General features: G+C 43.2%; 3 protein-coding genes across 7 annotated transcripts; 1 reads left to right on the plus strand and 2 right to left on the minus strand.

The window, feature by feature from the left end:
* Nucleotides 1-22: 22 nt before the first annotated feature.
* Nucleotides 23-4,759, minus strand: fkbp10b (FKBP prolyl isomerase 10b). The gene is made up of 10 exons (XM_003961254.3): nt 4,361-4,759; nt 4,069-4,214; nt 3,590-3,779; nt 3,297-3,442; nt 3,034-3,223; nt 2,790-2,935; nt 2,156-2,345; nt 1,925-2,067; nt 1,549-1,712; nt 23-429 (listed from the first exon to the last, which is right to left on the minus strand). The coding sequence occupies exons 1-10, from the start codon at nt 4,558-4,560 to the stop codon at nt 235-237; spliced, it is 1,710 nt and encodes a 569-aa protein (XP_003961303.1). The 5' UTR covers nt 4,561-4,759; the 3' UTR covers nt 23-234.
* A 527-nt stretch (nt 4,760-5,286) lies between these two features.
* On the plus strand, nt 5,287-8,471 carry LOC101064159 (endoplasmic reticulum protein SC65-like). 2 transcript variants are annotated; one of them, XM_029837045.1, is made up of 7 exons: nt 5,287-5,970; nt 6,446-6,610; nt 6,711-6,882; nt 7,004-7,132; nt 7,222-7,367; nt 7,721-7,804; nt 7,887-8,471. In XM_029837045.1, the coding sequence occupies exons 1-7, from the start codon at nt 5,524-5,526 to the stop codon at nt 8,031-8,033; spliced, it is 1,290 nt and encodes a 429-aa protein (XP_029692905.1). In that variant the 5' UTR covers nt 5,287-5,523; the 3' UTR covers nt 8,034-8,471. The 2 variants fall into 2 exon arrangements, with proteins under 2 accessions (XP_029692905.1, XP_003961304.2); XM_003961255.3 differs by having other exon boundaries at nt 5,288-5,970; nt 6,446-6,595.
* A 793-nt stretch (nt 8,472-9,264) lies between these two features.
* LOC101064382 (disintegrin and metalloproteinase domain-containing protein 11) lies at nt 9,265-22,034 on the minus strand. Of its 4 annotated transcripts, XM_029837036.1 has the most exons (27): nt 21,609-22,034; nt 21,400-21,536; nt 20,361-20,437; nt 19,990-20,056; nt 17,121-17,203; nt 16,735-16,792; nt 16,150-16,213; nt 15,631-15,779; nt 15,051-15,125; nt 14,886-14,957; nt 14,632-14,798; nt 14,466-14,550; nt 14,254-14,344; nt 13,907-13,958; nt 13,675-13,774; nt 13,479-13,550; nt 13,065-13,157; nt 12,880-12,960; nt 12,736-12,786; nt 12,588-12,651; nt 12,404-12,509; nt 12,196-12,315; nt 11,195-11,363; nt 10,999-11,113; nt 10,515-10,605; nt 10,088-10,105; nt 9,432-9,592 (listed from the first exon to the last, which is right to left on the minus strand). In XM_029837036.1, exons 1-27 carry the CDS (start codon nt 21,649-21,651, stop codon nt 9,577-9,579), a joined length of 2,316 nt encoding a protein of 771 aa, XP_029692896.1. In that variant the 5' UTR covers nt 21,652-22,034; the 3' UTR covers nt 9,432-9,576. The 4 variants fall into 4 exon arrangements, with proteins under 4 accessions (XP_029692894.1, XP_029692892.1, XP_029692896.1 ...); XM_029837034.1 differs by lacking the exon at nt 10,515-10,605 and having other exon boundaries at nt 9,265-9,592; nt 15,631-15,758; XM_029837032.1 differs by lacking the exon at nt 10,515-10,605 and having other exon boundaries at nt 9,265-9,592.
* Between the last annotated feature and the right edge of the window lie 46 nt (nt 22,035-22,080).

The raw sequence follows: 22,080 nt of genomic DNA on the forward strand, positions 1-22,080 counted from the left end.
AATAAATTTAATCCACGCTCGGTTCTTTCTCTGTCATTTTAATCAGTGTGACTTTTCAGGACATATTAAGGTGCTTGTTTAAGTTTCAGAAATACAAAAATCAAAAACAAACATACGTGACACAAAACCTGTCAGTAAAAAAGTATTAAACCACGATGCTGCGGCGAAGTCTCTTTGCTTGTTTGTTCTGTGTTGCGGTTTATCCCTGAGAGAGAGTGACGACATTTCTCCTCATCACAGCTCCTCGTGCCGCATCGCTTCCTTTTCCAGGTCTTCATCTACTTTAAGTTTGAGTTCATCAGCCGTGATCACGCCGTCTTCATTTCTGTCCTGGTTTTTAAACATGTCAGCAACCACCTGCTCCATGGTCATTCCAGGTTTTATACGACCTCTGCCCTCTGCCACCTGCAGCTTGATGTACTCCCCAAACTAAAATAAAAGAACAATTATTTGGTATTAAAAACAGCCGTTTTACTTCTAACCTTTAGTTATAGCAACATCATATGATCACATGATTAAGAAGAGTATTAGGGACACCATGAGAAAACATGAGAGAGGTAGATTTTTTTTCTCATCATGCACTTCAAGAAAACAGCTGAAATGTCGAGAATAGTCAAATAATATCAAGAGCTTTTGAGACTGTAGTGACTGCTGCAAACACAACGGTGAAATTTAAAATAAATCCATCCTGCGGAGCCACTGTTTCTCCAGTGGCCCAGAAGCAAAAATACCAGTGAAATGTTCCTGTTTTGCATTTTTACACATAGAGAAAAGTTTCACAAATCTTTCACAAAGCAAATGTGTTACCCAAAATGCCTCAAATGTTTTCAAATCATAAAGAGGAACAAAAAAGGCAATCTGCGGTGAGTTATTTTCTCTCAACTTCCCCTTTAACAGCTACTGTTTGAAAGCTAACTTCAACGCCATGTTTCTGGCACAGTCTCTTCAAACGTCAAAGTAATACTGATAATTACCCTGTTTGTGAACTAAAAGAGAAAGTATTTCCTTGATACGTTAAACTCAACATTATTATTTCACCTTTGTTCTTGACAAATAAAATTTCTTCTCAGTGCATGATGAAAAAATCTAGCTCTAGTTTTTTTTACTCAGGATTTTGATATTTCAGGATATTGCACTTCTGTACATGGTTTCATACATTTTAATGAATATCTAATTAAGAAATTATCCAGAAAATGTACTTGTAATTGTGACACGACCAGCGACGTTATGTCGATCTAGCCGACAGATGGCGCCAATGTACATTTAACGCTAACCCCAACCCTGCGTGTTTAAACTCCTGTCGGTTTTACTGCAGGAGCAGTTTATTAGTGAGAGATTCCACAAGCGGCAACATTTTCAGTGTCCACTAGCTGCACCATTAAAATTTGGACTAAATGTACTTCATGAGCCATGAACACTTTTTGATTTGTCAGTGAAGAGGCTATTTTCTAAAGGAATCTCAGTTTTTCTCTTCACTAAGACATTTCAGTGTTAAATGAAACTAAATGATCACATCTGAGCTAAAGTAACAATGTAAATAAACTGTACCTCCTCTTGCGGGACCTCTTTATTGCTGTTAAGGTCCAGAGTTTCAAACAGATTTGGCGGATTTTCCTGGAGCCACACGAAAAGGTAACCAGGCGGGACGCCCTTCTCAAAGGTCACCATTTCGATGTCAAAGACCAGCACGGCACTGCCTGGGACACCAGTCGCTAAAAGATATAAAGCAAAAACCCAACAGGTTGTAGTTTAAGCTATCCAGGCTAAACATGAAGCTCCAGAGATATTTGGGATACAATAAATGTGGAATATAGGAGAACTTTATCATTCAGGGACTACAAATAACACCTGGGATCCACACGCATCAAAATTGGTCCAGATGTTTGATTTTTTTCACTGTTATAATGTCTCTTTGTTGCCTCACCTCCATTTTCGCCATGGCCAAGATGAGGCGGCACCGTCACCAACCTCTTCTCTCCCACGCACATGCCCCTCAAGGCCAGGTCCAACCCGTCGATCACTTTGTCGGTCCCCAGCACCACGTCCTGAAGGTTTTCATGGTCGTGTCTGAGGAGAACAATCAGACCAACTCAGGCGGAGCCTCGCAAAGATTTCTACCGATCTGAAGCAAATACGGGACGTCTTCGTGACTCACGAGGAGAAGAGCAGCGTGCCGTCCACCAGCGTGCAGTTGTAGTGGTAGCGGATGAGGTCGTTCACCTCGGTGGTCTCGTTACACGGGTCCGGCCTGTAGGTGGTCTGGATGCCCACTGTGTCATTGGGGTTGTGGAAGTCGATGACGTGAATGTCAAACACGAGGACAGCTGATGGTGGGATGACTTCACCTGTGACATTTAAGGTAGTTTCAATGATAAAATTGCTTTTTCCTTCATTTCCTCTTGTAACGCTAGTCATTTTTCATAGGATCCAAAATCTGCCTAATGGAGGAACGCAACTAAAAATACTTTTTCTCAGTCTGATTTTTTTCTAGGATTATTAGACTTGTGGCAGATTCTTAAAAATATGGAAGAAAAGCAACTCGATCGCCCCCTGGTGGTGGGACTGGTAAAAATAAATAAAGTGAACGTTCCATCATCACATTTCCTAGAATCCAGCAATAATTTCACAGTTGAATATTTAACTTAGAACTTTTAAAATAGGATGTGACATGGAACACACGAGCACAGACATGGAACACATCTGAAGCTCAGTTATGCAGATTCTGGCCTCTATGCCAGTATTCACCCCCCACCTTTATTTTGAGAAGAAACTGCAGGGAAATCTTTTACCTGCTCCGTTCTCTCCGTAGGCCAGGTGTGGAGGGAGCGTCACTCTCCTCCTCTGACCAGCGCAGAGCCCCAGCAGAGCCTGATCCATGCCTGGAATCACATACCCCATCCCGATGTAGGTGTTGTACGTGCTGTTCCTCTGGTAACTGTCCACAGGCAAGAAAATCGGAGCAAGAGAGCGGTCATGTGACAGGATTAAAAAAAAAAATTAAAAAAAGAAAAATAGACTAAATAGTGAGCTCACCTGGTGTCAAAAGTGACCCCGTTCAGAAGTGTACCGTTGTAATGGTATCGGATATAGTCCCCCGCGACCGTCCTGCGAGTGCACGTCTCAGGCACCACCTGCTCCTCGATGGTGATGTTGTCTTTTGGGTTGTGCAAGTCCACCAACAGGACATCAAACACCAAGGTCGCGTGCGGGGGAATCTCAGTACCTGGCGGCCGGACAGAACGAGGAGTGAGGATAAGCGACTGCCTCAAGACCGTCCACCTCTCCAGAAACGTTACCTGAGCCTTTTTCTCCGTAGGCTTTGAAGGGTGGGATGATGATATTCCTGATCTCACCCACACACATCCCCAGCAGGCCCTCATCCATGCCCTTTATCAGCCAGCCCTCACCCACAAGGGAGTTGTGGGTCTGCTTCCTGGTGTAGCTACGCAGGGCTCATACAATCGCAAAGTCAAACACACAACACACCTGGATGATGCAGTACAGATACAGAACTATTCTTTTAGTCGGAACGATGCCATCAACAACAACTCGTTGCAACACGCAGGAAATGGAGCGAATAAGGCTTCACCTGGAGTCGAACGCGGTACCGTCCAGCAGGGTGCCGTTAAAATGGTAGCGGACAAAGTCGGTGCGGATCACCGAGCGTTTGCAGTCTTTGGGGGTGGTGACGGTTCTGGTGACAACCAGGTCGGCTTTGTTCCACACGTCCAATAGGTGGATGTCAAACACCAGGGTGGAATCTGGAGGAACCACCTCGCCTGTAGACACAGTTATATTGGACAAATCTAACCCACAGAGGGAGAGCTCAAAATCTGCCAAGGTTACACTGGGGTCAAGATGGAACTCACCAGCAGCTTAAATTAGCCCACAAATACTTTTTTTTTTAAACATTTCTTTGTCAGTTCCATTCATTTAAACACTAACAGATGTGTAAAAATGAACCGAAGAGTGTGTTTTCAGAATAGTTTGTATTCACTTGGTGGGGTTATGATATTTAAGATCAATCAGCAAACAGGGAGGTTCCGAGACAATCCTGCTCCTGGTTACCTGCGCCTTTGCTTCCGTAGCCCAGGTGAGGGGGGACAGTGACGGACCTGCGCTCGTTCACACACATGCCCTGCAGACCTTTGTCGATGCCTTCCAGCAGGCGACCCTCGCCGAGCTGGGCCACTTTAGCGTCCCCTCTCTGGTGGCTGCGGAAGAAGTGAGAGACGCCTCGTTAAGGAGCTTTTGGGGGAGGGGACTGGCTGCTAGAGCTGCGGCTCAAGTTGACTTTTATTTTTGGGAAGAAAAAAAAAATAAAAAAAGGAAAAAAAAAACCATGACTAGTCGATCTTACCTCGAATCAAACGTTTTTCCGTCCACAAACGTGGCGTTGTAGTGGTACCGAACATGGTCCCCGGTCTTCGACTCTCTGACACAGATTTTTGGGATTGAGTATCTGTCCACGACTACATCTCCGTGCACCGGGCTGGGGTTGCCCTCCACCGAGGAAGCGTCCGTTGCAAGGAGGAAAAAAGCAACGCAGCAGAGAAACATGATCAAATCGTCCCAGAAACAACGAAAAAAAACCTTTCCGGTGAAAGAAAGTTTGCAAAGAAACGGGTGAAACTTGAGAGCTGCGGCTGTTTGCGCTCTGCAGATGAGGACCAGCACGGCAGCAGGACAGATGTGTAAACGTGGACAATCTCCAGGTTGGAGGGGTTTTTTGCCACGAGAAAAAAAGGGGGGGTAACGGAGGTGGCAAGTTAGGCGTTGGCTGGAACGAGCCTTACTTCCTTTAAAAAAGTAAAAGTCAAGAACCGGAAGTTTTTATGCCTTTATAAAAACTCCAAGGTAGTTTTCTCTGTCAACTGGACTGGGTTTCTTCTTTCTTCTATCCAGAAGGCGAAACGTCTTCAAGAGAAGAAACCCAGTCCAGTTGACAGAGAAAACTACCTTGGATACAATGACCTGGATGACTGAGAATTTACACAGACATCTTTATAAAAACTGCATTTCATTTCAATGCATTTCAAACTTCATTATAAAATTCTTCGAGGAATATCGTAGTGAAACTAACACAATTTTTAAAAGTCAAGCACTAATGGGGGAGTGTTCTTCAGAAATAAATGTCCGATGAAATGCATCATGTGGGGTAATAGTGGCCTTGGTAACGCAGTAATAAACGTGTCATGTGTCCAGTCCATTTCACTTTTCTCCAAATACCATGTTCAGCTACTTTGCCTACCCAACTATAGGATCAGCAGAGGTTTCCTTTTTTTAAAGTTTTATTTGCTTAGACAGTAAAGTGAGTCAACAATAGTGCGCATTTCACAGACGTGCGCTGTTAACCATGTTTGTGTGCCAAATTAAGAACCAGACGAGTGAAACAGCTGTCGACCCACACTCAACTCCCCCAAATCCTGGAAGTCCCACAGACCCTTGATTATTTTTCCAGAGAGCGGAGGACCATCAGGAGGTACTGGAGGGGCAGCAGAATATGTCGGATTTCATCCCACCATGGTCGCTTTTTGCGCAGTTCTGACTTTGCTTTGTTTGACTTCTGCTTTTAAAACCGACGCGCAATATGAAAACTACAATTTCAGACATTTTCCTGCCGAGGATCTCATCCCTCTCACCGCTGCCTATGGACTGGCGCTGGACCATTACGCAGCAGAGAGGTGGACCGAGTCGATAAAATACCTGGAGTTGAGTTTACGTTTGTACAGGCTCCTGAGAGACAGCGTCAGATATTGCGCCCTGCGTTGTGAAGGAAGCAACCAGAGAGGGAACCATGCAGGAAACCAGGAATTGCGCGTGTACTGGCACGTTGTGACAATCGCGTCCTGTCAGAAGAAGTGCAGGGAGTATTTCCCTGCGCTGCAGCTTCCTCCCCCCGGCAGAGAGATCCTGCAGGACTTTAGCAAAAGATCTCCGTACAGATATCTGCATCATGCGCATTCCAAGGTGAGACGTCTAATTCGGATTTAATTCACCATCACTGTGCTCAACTGTAGAAACCAGCTTCCTTCTTAGGTTCAATTTATTTTATTTTGGGGGTTTTCTCTTGGCAGAAGTTCTAATTCGCGTCTCTACACAAATATCAAGAAAAGAAACATCTGTATTTGGCTGCATTTCCTTAAGTTTGAATCTAAAACTGTCCTTTAATCAGTGGCCAATATCGGGATCACAGGATGATATGTAGTAATGTTGCCACGTGAGGGCGCTGTTGCAGCATTCAAAGGATTTGCGTGTTGTTTCCAAATTATGCTTGTGCCAGATGCTGCCAGATTGATTTTTGCATCAAATAATTTCTATTTCAAAGAACACTGGTATCCAATCATTTGTGTTCAAATTGGCCAACAGTAGAAAAGTTGAGTTCCTTCTACATGTTTCAGAAATACTGGTCTTTGACATTTGACAATGATGCTCTGTGTCCCAGCTAGGTGACCTGCAGAGGGCAATCCCATGTGCCCACACCTACCTCCAGAAGAATCCTGATGACCCAGACATGCTGCTAGTGATGAAGGGGTATAAGAACCAGTACGACCTTAGCGGCTACCTCACCGACCACGAAGAACAACCATTTGAGGTCAGGAGGATTCAGGTCTTTATCAATCAATCACCAGACATAATATACAGGATTCTTTCTTCCATTATAGAATTTCTAACCCCTGACTGATAAAAGTCTCCATCATCATTTCTAGGCCTGCTTTCTGAGAGGAGTGAAACTCCTCAACTCAGGCAATTTCAGCGGTGGTGTCGAACTCCTGGAGGAAACTCTGAAGCTCTACCTCCACGAGCATGACCTCTGTCAAAGAGATTGTGAGGGAATCGTACACCTTTTACCTGATGTTGACTTCTACACAGCCCTGTCAGGTTTGTATGGAGAGTATGATTCTTAACAGGAACAGTTTAGATGGCATTTAATGCCTGAAATATAAAATAATGGCCAAGAGAGTGAAAATATTCTATGATGGAATTTCAATTTTTTCCACAGATGCCTACATCAACATATTAAAATGTAAGCTGAAGTGTGAGGAGTACTTGATGCCTAATGTCGGAGGATACTTTGTGCAGAACTTTGTGGCCAACATTTACCACTACCTCCAGTACGCCTACTATAAATGTGAGTGTATAGTCAGTAACCATAACCCAGCAGTTATAATTCATCAGAGATTGATCTGTATGTAATTTCATTATTTGTGTGTGTTCTAGTGAATGATGGCAGACGTGCAGCACCGTGTGCTTCCAGTTACTCCCTGTTTGAACCTGAAGATCAGGTGATGGAGCACAACCTGATGTATTATAAAGCCTACAGTGACCAGTGGGGTCTTCAGTCTGACCATTTTACAGCTCGGATGGTGAGAGAAATGAAACAGTTTGCATATTCTACCCGTGTCTGTGTAGCTTCCTCCCACAGTCGTCCCAGTCCCTGTATTTGGGGTGATTTAGATGCTCTGAAATGTCCATAGATGTGAATGTGACTGGGGATGTGCCGTTTGTTCATGCTAGCCCTGTGATGAGCTAGCCAGAGCATACCCCGCCCTCACCCGAGGGCAGCTGGTGTAGGCTCCAGCCCCTCCACTGAGACCACTGAACCGTAAAGTGGTAGAAGATGGATGAATTTAAGTGAAGAAAAATGCCAATGATCATCGATATTCACTGTGACTTTCCTATAGTTTGAATTTGTCCATGTGTCTGTCCATTTTAACAGGAAGCCGTGAAACTCTACGACCAGACGATGGCACAAAAACGCCTGCTGGCGCTGGCTGAGGAATATTTGGCTCTGGACGATGAGGTGAGATCAACAGATAATAAAGCATTCGTTGTAACCGTGCAGTTTCTCTAAATGAAGAAAACCTTTTTTTGGAAAATAAAAGGATTTTTTTGGAGCTGAAGAAGCGGCGCTCCTTGCCTCAGAGTCTCTCGATGTTGAGTTCGAGGGTGTGGGAGACTACGAAGAGGGCATCTACGCCGACTGGAGTCAGCCGAAAGGAAAAGGAGACACCGGAGAGTCGAACATCTGACAAAAACAACATCTTAGTTTGGTTTGATTGTGTATAACTTTTAAACTACATAAAGATAAAAATGTGTTCCATTTATGATTTAAAGAACATAATTATTTTTAAAAAAAATCAGGCATGGCCACTGTGATTCAGATCAATTTTAATATAGATTCAACGTTACGGGTGTTTACACACAATGTTTTTCTCAAGTTGGACCATACAGTGTGATTACAGCACCACAAACCCTTTATTCAGACTGATCACCAACCATATCAATAAACTGGGTGTGACCTGTGACCATCTGCTGCCCTAAAAATCATCCAGTGTTCAACGTTTGAAAGGGGTAAAATCTGTGAGTGAATGATCAATGTTACCGTACTGGCAGTGAAACTTTACTCATGGCTTTACTGCTATTGCTCAGCTCTTTACTATACTATCATTATTGTAAATGGGTTCCTACATCATAACCTCTGTTGTGCTCTAAGACTACCTCATAAATGGACGTAGCAGTTTGTTTTCCAAGCACACCTAATAGAGGGCTTATTATATGAATCTATTTAATGAAACTAAGCCATTAATAGATAAATCTTATAATTTACTAACTCTTTTCAAAGGGAAGCCTAATGACATTAAATACATGTGCTGTCGGTTTTAATGAAACCGTTGAAGGTAAATTCTGAACCCAAAATCCAGTTTTGAATCAGCTCTGAGACCAATGTGAAACAGTTCACAAGTGTGTCCACGAGGGGGCGCTCACACTTCCCTGAAACGCTCTTTAATTAATAAAGTGAGCAGTTTTGTGCTTCAGTTCAGAGAGGCAGTGAGGCATTGTTGATGCGCGGCCACGGCATCAGCACCCATTTCAACGTATCTGAAGGAAAAACTTTCTGTGTGCACAGATGAAAAGTAAGCAACTTCCGTACCGGTGCAACATTATATCAAGAAAGTTTGTGTAGCACTGAGTTAAAGCTAACGAAAGGCAGCACAATTACGGATATCGACCTTTAACCAGACCAGGAGTGACTAGACCAGGTCCTGTGCTGCCAGGCAGAAAATGCTTTACCCAAAGAAAACTGGATCCGAGCAGGAAGTCTCGTCTACCTGGTAAGAGAAATCCTGCTGGTTGCGGTCCTCTAGGACCGGGTTTGGACAACCCTGATTCTAGACGGATAAAATGACAATGACATTATTTCTCTGCAGTTACAGTCACGTGACCTAAAGGATGTGGGTTAATTACATTAACCAGAAGCCTCCCAACAGCTGAAAGCCTCTGTGGAATCGCCTAAAGTATAATAACAGTCACTATGGCAACTATAAGAATAAGAGCACTGGAAAATAACACTGTTGTAGCAAAATGTAATAAAAATAAAGGGCATTTCAGGATGCCACAGTATGGGTGGGAATCAGAGCATCCACCATAAAGACATCATTAAAATTTCAAGGTTTAGAAGAAATCAGAGAAGGAAACAGATGCAAGCCAAGGGCGGAGAAGTGGAAGACATGATCGTTTTGTCTCTCTTCAGAGCTGACAGGATGCAGCAGAAGGACAGCAGAGAGAAACCATTCAAACCCCCGAAGATCTGAGGAAGAGAAATGATGTGGAGGAAAAGGAAGGGGAAGAAGCATGTGGGGCTAAATTAATGTCTGGATACTTTTATGTACGGTACTTTTTAATGTTCAGAATACTGCACAAGACATAATAAACATGCATAGTTTGATTTTTCTGTGCAAAAAACAACAAAACAACAAAAAACTGGTTGCGTATGGAACTATTTGCTGCAGATGTAATGTAAATAAGTACAAAAAAAGGAGAGAAAAATGCACAAAACACCCTTTTTATTGAAATTACCATTAACACAAAGAAGAGGCTGCTGTTGTAGATAAGGTAGCTAAAATTGAGAAGACATACAAAGAAGAAAGAATAAAGGGGGTAAAAAAGATAAAAATAGGGGCAAAAGAAGATGCACAAAAAATGAAATGAAGGAATGTTATAAAAGTGATGGCATCAGCCAATCATAATAAGCAATAACTTGAGGCCATTATCCTGGTGTCAGGACTCATAGGCGGGGTCGTACCTTCCTCTCCGGATGTTTCTGGTTCCACAGCGTTGCAGATGGGCGGGAAAGAAGGGAGCACAGAGAATAGGTGAGGTGAGAAGATGACGAAGAACCATCAAACCGTCCGCAGAGCGGGACGCACAGCAGAAATAAGAAGACATGCAAAGGGGTCCGGTGCAGTTAACACAGCCGAACTAGGAGCCAAAGCACTGCGAGACATTCGTCCTTCGGGGGAGGCCTTTTCATTCAGTGAGCAGATTCATTCTAAATGCCGTCACCTGCATGACTTCCTGATTTAGAACATAACAGGTGATCCGAAGGGAGCGGAGATCAGTCAGTGAGCGTTAGGTCGCAGCAAGCAGAGGGAGCAGGGGGAAAGGGGGGCACGCATGTGTTAGAGGAACACAGCAGGCACACACAGATGGAGACATGCCACAGCTCTTACTTAAATCCCCAGCCAGTTCCCCCCAGGACTATGGCTGCCAGCAGAATGGCACCAGCAACCGAACCTATTATGATATTGGTGCCGCTGGGACCTGTGGGATTGAAACTGAAATTGAAACCCTTTGCTTGTTCCATTTCCTTTCCTCCTTTCCTTACTGCTGGTTCTATGTCCCTCTTTTTCCTTTTTAATCATTTTGCCCCTCTGGACTAAACACCCATCCTTCTGCATTTCTTCCATTTCTCTCCTTTTTTCCTCATCTCTTTTTCCTCTCCAACCTCGATTAGTGTTTTATTCTATCTCTTTGTTTTCCTGTGTTTTTATGCCTTTTCATAGATCTTTTTTTCTCTTTCCTTCATACACCCATGCTTCAATCTTCCTTTTGTTTTTTAATTATTGTTTTTCCTCCCTGTTCATCTTGTTCCATTGTGTTTTGTACAAACACCCTGACTTTATTCCCATCGTCCGACTTGACGTGTGTGTTTACCTCTGTATTTTTCAGGGCCCTCTAATGGAGTAGGAATGGGGATTGGGTCAAAGACGCTGCAGTCTTTCCCGGTGTAATCCGGATCGCAGATACACTTCATCTCATTGCTGCAGGTCTGTTGGGTGAGGTGCGCACAGGTATTTATGTGGCACTGTGCAGCCATAAACCCTGATGCAGATGACAGTGACAAACTCACCCCGTGGTGGGAGCAGATGCGCGAGTATGAGGAACCCGGGCAGGTGCTGAGGTTGAAGGTGGTGACAGGTATGCAGCGACGGTCTAAACACATCATGTTCGGCCCACATGGAGTCCCGTCCTCCACGTAACCCAGGTCCAAGCCATCATCCAACACTGCATGGCCGCCTCTGCGGTTCACATGGAAGCAGAGTTACAGTAATCCATCTCCGCAGACCCACAACATCTGGATCAGTACTATACTCTTTTTAGAGGATCCACTATATCTTAATGTAGTTCACGTCTCAAAGGATCTCCAAAATTTGGATCAGTTTGAGCGTTTTAGCTATTTGACACTCACCTACTACTTTATTAGGTTCAACTAATGCTTGCTAACACAAACAGCTAATCAGCCAATCACAGGGCCAGAACTCAGTGCATTTAGGCTTTTAGATGTGGTCAAGACCACTTCCTGAAGCTCACAGTGAGCATCGGAATATGGAAGGAAGGGAATTTAAGTGACTTTGAATGTGGCAGACAGGCTGGGCTGAGTATTTTAGAACCTACTGATCTACTGTGATTTTCACACACAACCTCTTTAGGGTTTACAGAGACTGGTCCTGAAAAGAGAAACTAGTGAAGCAGTTGTGTGGATGAAAATGCCTTGTTGATGTGGGAGGTCCTGTTAGCTGTTAGCTAAGAACAGAAAAGTGAGGCTACAAAATGCTGCCTGACCAGATGAGTCAGAATTGGCATCAACAACATGTAAGCAATGATCCATCCTGCCTCATATCAATGCTTTAGGCTGCTGCTGGTGTAACGGCTTGGGGGGGAGAGGCCCCTTAGTACCAACTGACTGTCATTTCAATGCCGCAGCCTACCTTTTACTAGCAAGTTGTACGAAATAAAATGGCTGATGAGTGTATGTTTACTTCCTTGAACTGTGCAGGAAACTTCTACAGTCTTGCTGCACTAATCAAGAACACTCCAGCTTTATTTTACCCTTCTCAACATCTGGCCCACCTGCAGTCCATGTATCTGTTCTGATGCTGGATGGTTAGACTGGTGAGCTTCCCCTGCAGCTCACCAAAGCTCGGCTTGGCTGTCAGATTGTTGCACAGTAGCAATCCACACAGAACGTCTCTGAGAGATGAGAGAGGGATGAAGGAATATGTGAAGTCTTGGCATCTTCTCCAAAACTGAGGTCAGGAGGCCACGGCCTTTCACTCACTGCTTAGTGCACTGAACCCATCCCTGACCCGTGGGGTCAGGACCACAGTTTCCCTTCTCCGTGCCCTCAGAATTGAGCTTTTCGTAGCAGAATCGATCAGCAGAGCCTGAAAAAAGTATATTTTTTTTAAATAAAACTTTGTGTGGCATGAAATATTTCTGATTGAAATCAACCCAGAACGTACTGTAACCCCACAGAGCCATGCATTGTCCATCTCTGGTCTTACAGCGGGCATCAAAACACCGACCCTGAAAAAGACCATCAAAGTTATGTGGAAAAACAGGAAAAGCAGAAGAAGACGGATAAAACTAAACTAAAAAAAACAACTTTACCTGCCCAGCATCACACATGTAGCCGTCCAGTTTGTGGACATTATGAGGACACTAAAAGAGATTTTACTCAAACAATTTACTTTTTTTTTTTTTTCAATTTTCAACAATTTTTTAACGATCTTGCTGCAGTCAGGCCTTCTTTACCTGACTGGAGTCTCCCGTGCAGGTCTCTGGAATGTCGCATTCGTTCACAGATTCACGGCACGTCACACCTCGCAGCTCGTACTGTCAAAAGGCACAGACAATGTGGAATGCAGATAAAACGATGAAACCAATCAATCGTCAAAGGACTGTGCTGATTATGTCACATAATCAGTGAAACAACTCACCTTGCAGTCCCTGCAGCACAGCCCGTTGCTGCACATGGCATTGTGGGTAAGAGTACACTTCTTACAGCAGTTGGCTCCGCTGCGTGCACACTCCTGCCATTTACAGAGGAATGGCTTTAATCCAGCAGGTAGAACAAGTAGTTCATTTTAACTTTAAAAAGACAATACATTTCATTTTTATGACTGGCATCTCCTGAGTGCCTGAAAGTAGAACATCCTTTTCACAGCGGATCACTGTGTCAACACATGGCAAAAACAAAATGAAAACTAAAATAAAACATTTAAATTACCCTTTTCACAGTAATTAGCTTTCAAATTTTTATTTTACTGTAACCACCACATCCACTTATAATGGGATGGCCGTCCTCCCCACCAAATACACAACCATAAAATGGTCATTGAACCACAACTCACTGTTATTAATCCACAGTCACATTCTTCTCCGAGCTCCACATACCCGTTGCCACATTCTGGTGGGTCTAATAACTGCATAAATCAACAAAGGGGGACACAGAATCAAGAAATAACGGTTAACATACATTTAAATCAAATTTAACATGCTAAGCGTGAGAATGATGAGAGACGCTGATGTGAAACAGCCATGTCTCACCTTGCTGGGCTTATTGAAAAGGCAGCTGCCTCCTCCCTGTTGGAGGAATCGCAGGTACTCGTCCACGCTGCAGCGAGAGAACTTTCTGGGTAGGTGGTAACTGATGCAAGAAAACACAAATAAAATGATTATAAACACACCTTTCAATCCTTACTGCTGTAAAATTAATAAAAAATGTTCAGGTATTAATATTTTCCAGGTAAGAATGTTAAATGTAAAGTTAAATGTAAACCTTGTCTCCTCCATGATGCAGCCCAGCCATGGATCTGGACATCTACAGTCTCCTGGAAGCACACACACACACACACACACACACACACATTGAAGCTGATTTAATATTCTGTACAGCAGTATTATTATCTTACCACATGAGGGTAGTGTTGGGATAAAGGTAACACATTTAAGTTTGTCCTTATAAATTTAATATAATTTATCAGTGATTGATAAAGGTTACAAAATGGTTGTACATATAAGCTGGAGTACTACTTATTATTATATAATAGCATTTACACAAGATTTAACTGTCAGCCTTGATACTTGAGATGAATATTGCAGATGAAGGAAATCGTTCATTCGTACCTGCTGCTGACTGTTCTTTGTTCCTCAGCATGCCGAGATTCTGTCCAAGACTCTGACACAATGTGATGGCCAGAGGGCCCACACCGCCAAACTGATCATACACCAAAAAATTAGTCAAGTCCTTCAACGGAATCCAGAGTAAACTAATGACGCATAAACCCATGAAAATCTGCATCTATAAATGCATTTTTATCAGCCTTTCAGAGTTTTACCTCATTAATTCCTCCACCTTTGGTGAGGGAACAGATACCCCCAAAGTATGCAGCCTCACTGCGGCTGCTCATAAACGTCCTCCCACTGAGGGAAAGACGATGAGAATGCTTCACTTAGAGGAACTTGAGGGGGAGGAAGAAAGCAAGAGCAGGGGAGTCAACGTACGAGAAGAGGTGAACAGCATCACAGTGCTCCTTGATGCTCTCCTTCCTGTACTTCATGAAGTCACGCAGGGTGAGCAGGACATCATCGCCCACAGAGATCTTGTTTTCAGAAGACCAGGTTTCCATAGCTACCAGGACGATGCGTGTGTTCAGCTGCTCCTTGTAGATCTGCTTGAGACAACATTGAGATGTAGAAATAACAAATTCAGTATAAATTGTGGCATTACAGATTACTGGAATAGTATCATCACCTACAGCGTCGGCCATGTTCACCACTGATTTGGCAAAGGTCTTCGTGTGTGTTGTGGAACGACGCCGCTGCACAAACTAGAGAGATGAAGGCAGAATCAACAAACTGCTATTGACCTTCATCTATTTTCTGTGCTTTAAATTATTTACTACTCAGTGACGTCCGCGTACCAGCTCATGGTCATTCACAACCATCAGCTCGATGTACTTGGTTTCGGACTGGACGGTACGCTGGCCTCGCCGAACCTGGAAAAGGCAACAGAAATCCATGCATTCGAGTTTGGTGCCCACATCACCTTCACCCAGGACAAACGGACAAAGTCATCCAATGCAACCATGAATCACACTCAGCACAGACACAGAGATAATAACAATCATTCTATCACTCCTCATCTTGCTTTTTTTCTTCAATAGTGAGGCACTAGTGTTAATTACACAACCAAGCTAGCAATCAGACCTGATATACAACAGATCTAAAGATGGATGATGCTGTACAAAAACTAGCCACATGCAACTAGTTTGTTAAATTCCTGTCAGACATCCTGAAGCTGAAAATGTTTTTTTGAGAACAATTAGGATGTCTATTTCAACAACTACTAACAACAGCACTGATCGGTTATTGAACTCATATAGCAGATCAGTTTCACTCATATTTGATAATTAACAGTTTGAGATGGGAAAAGGATTTCAACTGATATAATGTGAACTGCGTTTGGACATTTTAACTTCAGGAAGAAGAGTGGTAACTGACTTGTCTCTTAGAACGCCTTACGCCTTCCCTGGAAACCAGCTTCTCCTCCTCCTCCTCCTCCTCCTCCTCCTCCTCCTCCATCGGGTCAGTGTCTCCTTCACTGTGGACGCCTGAGTGCCTCTCTGATTCTGTATTGTTCAGGGGGCATTCTGGGTAACACGTGATAGACACCAAGAGATGGAAAGCGCGCAGTCATCAGACCAAGGGTGGATGTAGTTGTGTGTTATAGCCCACTCATCAGAACAAATCAATATCACAGAGCCAGCTGAGAGGAGAGGAGTCGAGTATAACGGGTCAAATAGGAAAGACAAAGAAGGAGGGAGAGTAATGGTACGGATTGGGTGACGGGAAGCAGGAAGGTGGAAACATGTCAAGGAAAAAGAGGACAGGTGGAGAGGTTGCAACTAAGGATGCATAGACCAGCTGGTCGAGCGGAGGAAGGGATCAGCTTGCAGAAAGAAAATTGTATCCAGGGATAAATGTTATCGTAAATACAGGAATAGTGTCTCTGCGGTCTACCTGGACAGTCAAATGAAAAAAGGTCCATGTCCGGCACACGATACACAACGTGCTGGTTCTTCTCCTGCAAGACAGCAGGACAAAGAGAGAGGGAGAGATGACAACTCTAAAAAACACACAGTTGCTGGATGACTAAACAGATCAAAATGCAGATGTGACCAAAGGAGAAGTAAAGAAAGAATGTGGATGAAAAACATCCCGCTGATGCGGAGGCCTCGTCCTTAGTTACGGTTGTGTGAGGAAACCTATCACGAGGATTAATGGGCATAAGACGGCAGGACGGTGTGGTGCACACAAACTGTGGATAAATTCTTTATGAAAGAGAGTGGAGATGGAGCTCAGAGGCCATCAAATGCAGGCAAGCAGTTTGAATAGAGGTCATTGATCCATCTCTTAAGACTATGTAACTGAGCTGTGCTTAAATTACTGGCCTAGAGGTGAAGGGGAATATGGAAAAAGCCTCTTCCACATCTTCCAATCACTTTGTTACACATCTTATCATATCTTAGCATTCGATAAAGTAAATACACACAATAAAAAATGTAACGTGACTGTGCAACGGCATCATATCCAGTCCACACTCACCTCATCGCTATCGATGGGTTCAATCCCGTACGAGAAGTTCCCATCTGAAAACATGCCCCTGGAACAGTCAAAAATGTCTGTAAGTTTATTAAGGATGATAAGCTTTACTTAATAGTTAATAATTAATGTCAAGTTTTGATATGTATTTGTGCGCTTGATCGTTCACAGGTTATAAAGAAATTTAAATTTTGGCTAAGCTAAAAAAAAAAATTTACTTGACTGCAGCAAATAATTAAACTATGGCGCTCAGGTATCCATGAAAGGTTCAAGGTGAAGCAAGAGTGTGGAAAAGTACATTTTATTATTCAGCTTGTGATAATTGACATGCCACATTTATCAATGTAAGAATAAAAGTGTCATGAAATGTCTCTAAATATTCATCTTACTGTAATCCAAGGCAGGTAGAGAGAGCAGCCCAGGACTGTGGCATGCCTCTGACATGCCCATGGTAGTAGCAATGCTCTCCTCCCTGGAAAGAAATCAGAAATTAGAGCATGACACTAAACCCTCCATCATCCAGTAACACGCTCACATCAGGTTTCAGAAAATGAAACCAATGCCGGCTCTGAATCGCTGGCTGTGCTGATTTCCTGCCCCTCCGTGCACGCAGGGCGAGTCTTTACTGTCAGCCGGGGTCGACTGAAGGTTGAGAACTGTACACAGCTCATATTCCGGAAAAACTAACACCTGCAGAAGTTGAGTCTGCAAACAGAACGGCTCAGGAAAAACTGAATGCATGCTGCAGGATTAGAGTCCTTGAGTTGAGGACTGGGGCCAGGGGGAGAATTGAGTCATGGAGCCATGGATTATACAATTAATTACTCATCAGTTATGAACACTGCAATCTAAGGATTTGAGCAGGATGTGCCATTAAAATATTGGCCAAAATGGCAAATGTTGAGTCTCTGTACTTATTTTCTGCCACCGGGGTCTCTTCTGTACTGATCCAGTTTGATCTTGAGGCTCCAAACTTCACGATTATGTGAAGAATGTTGTGTTTCGACGATCAGATTTCAGCGTGTGGCTTAGTAAAATACTGAGAAGAAAATTAGAGATGTGTGCGTGTGTGTGTGTGTGTGTGTGCGTGTGTGTGTGCATGTGTGTGTGTGTGTGTGCATGGAGAGTTTCATGTACTTGTACACCATCCCAACCTGCAGCTACAGTCTGGCCTGGCAAAGTGCACAAAAGTGAACGTGCATGGGGGAGTTTTATTTTTCTATTGTGAATAAATACACCTTTTAATTTTTTGAAAATATATTTTGCTGAAAAGCCAAAATCTAAAATGGTATATATGGGTGTAAAGCGATTCCTTGGAATAAATTGAAAAGCATTTTCCTTATTATTTAACATCAACTAATCTGTTGAGGAAGAAAAGGGCTTACGTCACTTCGACCAAAGCGCAAGACAGCCCAAAGCACTTAGACTGGGGCAATATTGAAAGGTAGGATTACAAGGGTAAGTGCAGGAAATCAAATTATCCAGCACAGCAGATACGTGCTGCAGGCTTTGGAGCGTGTCAGTGGACTCTTTAGACGGGATGCGTGCACTTGTAATGGCTGCAGCTGTAATGGCTGCAGCTGACGTGCGCCAGTAAATCACGGCATGGTGAAGTGATGTGAAAGATCACAGGTAAGCAAAACACCACGTGCATATTGGAGTTGCGGATTTTCAGTGTTCTGTCGAGTCAGAGTTGGCTACTTAATGACACAGCAGAAATGACTGGCACGAATTAACAGCAATTAAATCCAGCAATCTGGCAAATCCAGCCCTTCGGTATCCTTAATTCAATTCCTTTAAAGTCTTGTGTCATTGAGATTAAATCAGGACGAGCTAGTCAGCCACTCAGCACAACAGCATAGATCAGCAGGGACCAATAAAGAACCTCCGACATACAAAGGCAGGAGAAATTTATTGGCACTTCAATAAAGAACTAAATATATTATGGTGAAGAGAGCAGTGGGGGAGGGGGCAGGTCTGTGCCCTAAAATTATGACACTTCATTCACAAAATGGAACATAAGAAAAAATGATGAAATTATTTGTGATGCCATTTTTTCATAGATATAAATCCCTGTTGATTAATCCCCTTCAATTGCACATTTGCACCATTATTCCCTGACTTTAATCAAAATTCCATTAACAATTCCATCAACGTGATGACATCATCTTCCAAGATTAGAACCCTATGTAGAATATTGGCGTCCCATGTTCTGGGACTGCTTCCTCTGGCAGCAACCAGAAGTCCATTAGTAGTACTATTATTATTTAAGATGTTTTGTGATTTGCTTGATTGAAAATAAACCAGTTTAATCTGAATAGGGGTAGAGAATACATTGAGTCTTAGATTAAGTTAATTCGACAAACTGGGGTGATTTGAATTTCCCTCATGACAGGAGAAAATAGCTGCTGCTGCCCACAGGGTAGCCATGGCAACCATCTACTGATTGGTCAGACAGTGTTTGGCAGAGTAAAAGAGGGAAAGACAGAAGAGAGAGAGAGAGAGAGAGAGAGAGAGAGAGAGAGAGAGAGAGAGAGAGAGAGAGAGAGAGAGAGAGAGAGAGAGAGAGAGAGAGAGAGAGAGAGAGAGAGAGAGAGAGAGAGAGAGAGTGAGCCAACCTAGTTTGGACACTCACTAGCATCATCGAAGCATACACTGAATACGACAGCATAAGATTTTAACTGTCTCGCGCGTGTGCAACAATAAAATAGTGAATTTAACTTCATTTAGCTGCGTGTCATTGTTGTGCACTGATAAGACACAAAATGAAAGAATATTTTGAATTTAAAACCTTTGTGGCCAGTAGGAATCACTGTTTGAAGGGCAAGATAAACAAGATATGCTGTTAATACACACTGGTAATGAAGTAATGAAGCCTTGTGATGTAGCAATTGGTCTATGATCAAGTCTAATCAAATTAACTGAAAAAAACTGGTTTCTATTAGATACCAAAATCAGGATACTTAAGGAAGGTTAGAGCAGCCTGCTCATGCTAAAAACATTGGTTCCTACACAATCTTTCCTGTATGTTCTTGATTCTGGGCATTTGCCTAAACTAATGAAAGTAAATAAACGTAAAAACTACAACAAGCAGATAGCAAAGTTAACAGGTAATACTATATATAAAGACCACATTCATTAGCAGTAGCTAAACAAACAATTTCAATATATTTGTAAAGGTCAGGGTAATGGATAAACAGTGGCTAATATATTTGGGATAATTCTTTCTAGATTAAACATTACAAAAGACATTATTACTGTATTCTCGCAGAGCCGACCATCTTCTTCATAGTGGCGTTCTACATATTCTGTAGACAGGAGGTTGCTGGAGAAAAGAAAATTGTTGCAATTAGTTTTAAACTAAGTGGTTCTAAAAAAGGGCAACACTGTTATTGAGAATATAAGCACAACATGAAGTGTAAAATCTTACTCTGACAGCTCATAAATTAGGTGAAAAGTGTTGAATATACATAGCAATTGAACACAATATACGTATTGAAAATTAAAAATAGAATTGTACAGATTTTGTATGCTATTGAGGTGGAAGAATGAAAAATATGCATGCAAATAAGTCAATTCTACAGTGGTGCATGGATGTTCGAAGGCCACTGGGTCTAAATCCAACTTACTGGTTGAGTTCCAGGTCAAGGATGAAGGATGTTTCGAAGGCCTCCACCAAAAAGCTGGTCTGGGCCAGGTGGATGTTCTGGTGAAGGTGAAGTTCAGAAGAATGGAAATGAGAATTCCATTTTTAAAGAGACTTTATCTTCCTTCTGAAACAGGACTGTTCACCAGGGCTGACATTGACCTTTCTCCAAGATGAATTCTATCTGACTCATAAGATAGATACATCTCCGTAATGGCTACTATCAGCCCTTACTGGCCATCTGCAAGGCAGGCCTCATTAGTATTAGAATGCACTCACTCCAAACCACTTACTATCAGCATAAACCTCCACTGGGTCCACAGGCTGCACAATAAAAAGCCCTCATGAGTGCCTGTGAGCAGAGATAAGAAAGCTCTGTCTGAACTGTGAATGATGACTAAAAATGTGCCTCATTACCAACTCGATAGTTAAGTATTTATAAAATATTCTTTTTTGGGAAAAGGGCAAAAATGCTCCTGAAATTATTCAATTCTGATCTATTTTCTTCTAAATTGATCCTTCATCCTGCAGGAGAGATTTGAAAAAGAGATCTTGCAGCCACAACCGCATCGCCCAAGGTCAGAACTGCATTCTGACTAGTTGCTGAGTGAAAGTGATCATGGTGGAGGTAATAAGAGAAGACAGGTTTAGATGTGAAATATTATCTAATACTATAAAGTGGGGGCAGCTTGAGGGTCACAGAGTGGATGTAGGACAGTTATAGGACCATAAGAGGATGATCTGGCCATTATGAGGAACACTCTTGACTTGTTTTGAAATATTTGTTATCATTTACTATAAAACTTTAATTTAGCAACTTGTATATACAGACAGAAAGAGGCAACAGAATATCAATAAATTGACAAAGATAGAAATGACAACGGAAATATAAGCTGTGTTACATTCGATACAAAAAATATCAGGAGGCTAAAATATGATAAGGTGTAAGAAACATTAGGAAGAATATTGAAATGTAAACCCCACAAAGTCAATGTCAGTTGCTTGAACAAGAGGACACTCACCTGCGGTCCGGCCGCCTGGTTGTGTATTCGGGTATCCAGCCGGTTGTGGTGCAGCTCCTCTTGGCCATGCATCTGTTGCAGGAGCCTCTTGGGCTGAACCAGCACCCTTCCGTCCCCGCTCACCCATCTAGTCAACCCTGAGCCCAATAAAGGTCTCATTCTGTAACCCACCACAGTGATAATCCATTTTAAATTTTAAAGGTCTGTACCTGTGCATACTGCGGCGAACAGCAGGCATCTCGCGGCGAGCATGATGCTCACATAGTCCTGATGATTTCTTCGGTGAAGCGCCGTCAAATGACAAGAAAAGCGCCTTGAGGCGAGCCGCTGGGGGACTGTTGCTGGCAGCGGAAGTAAAGAGCGCAGCGGGGTTCCCCGAAAAGCAGCGCCCGCATCTCTCGCCCCGCTCACTGCGTCTGTTGACTTGAAAAGCGCCCTGGCGAGACTCCACTCCTCGGCTCCAGCAGCGCGGCGTGTGTCGGACTCGATGTCATGGACACAGATGCGCGCGCGCGCGCACACACGCGGCAAAGATCAATCGAAGCAATAACACTGCGCGAGGAACCGCACACCTGGAAACAAGGAGCACGTGGGCTCGACAAGCCCACCCACCCATCCTCTCTGAAGACGCCTGTCGGCTACACAAGTGGGTCCGGGTCCCAGATGAATGCGCTCAGTAAT

Source organism: Takifugu rubripes, chromosome 1 (assembly GCF_901000725.2).
Source record: "Takifugu rubripes chromosome 1, fTakRub1.2, whole genome shotgun sequence".
NCBI classification, from domain to species: Eukaryota; Metazoa; Chordata; class Actinopteri; order Tetraodontiformes; family Tetraodontidae; genus Takifugu; species Takifugu rubripes.

Coding starts and splice junctions, on each gene's coding strand:
- fkbp10b (XM_003961254.3), bottom strand. CDS start 4,560: ATGTTTCTCTGCTGCGTTGCTTTTTTCCTCCTTGCAACGGACGCTTCC. Junction 1,713..1,924: donor TGGCCATGGCGAAAATGGAG/GTGAGGCAACAA, acceptor TATATCTTTTAG/CGACTGGTGTCCCAGGCAGT. Junction 430..1,548: donor AAGAGGTCCCGCAAGAGGAG/GTACAGTTTATT, acceptor CTTTTATTTTAG/TTTGGGGAGTACATCAAGCT.
- LOC101064159 (XM_029837045.1), top strand. CDS start 5,524: ATGGTCGCTTTTTGCGCAGTTCTGACTTTGCTTTGTTTGACTTCTGCT. Junction 5,971..6,445: donor TGCATCATGCGCATTCCAAG/GTGAGACGTCTA, acceptor TCTGTGTCCCAG/CTAGGTGACCTGCAGAGGGC. Junction 6,611..6,710: donor TTGAGGTCAGGAGGATTCAG/GTCTTTATCAAT, acceptor CATCATTTCTAG/GCCTGCTTTCTGAGAGGAGT.
- LOC101064382 (XM_029837032.1), bottom strand. CDS start 21,651: ATGCTCGCCGCGAGATGCCTGCTGTTCGCCGCAGTATGCACAG. Junction 16,793..17,120: donor TCTACCTGCCTTGGATTACA/GTAAGATGAATA, acceptor TGACTGTTCCAG/GGGCATGTTTTCAGATGGGA. Junction 13,551..13,674: donor TTTTCAATAAGCCCAGCAAG/GTGAGACATGGC, acceptor TGATTTATGCAG/TTATTAGACCCACCAGAATG.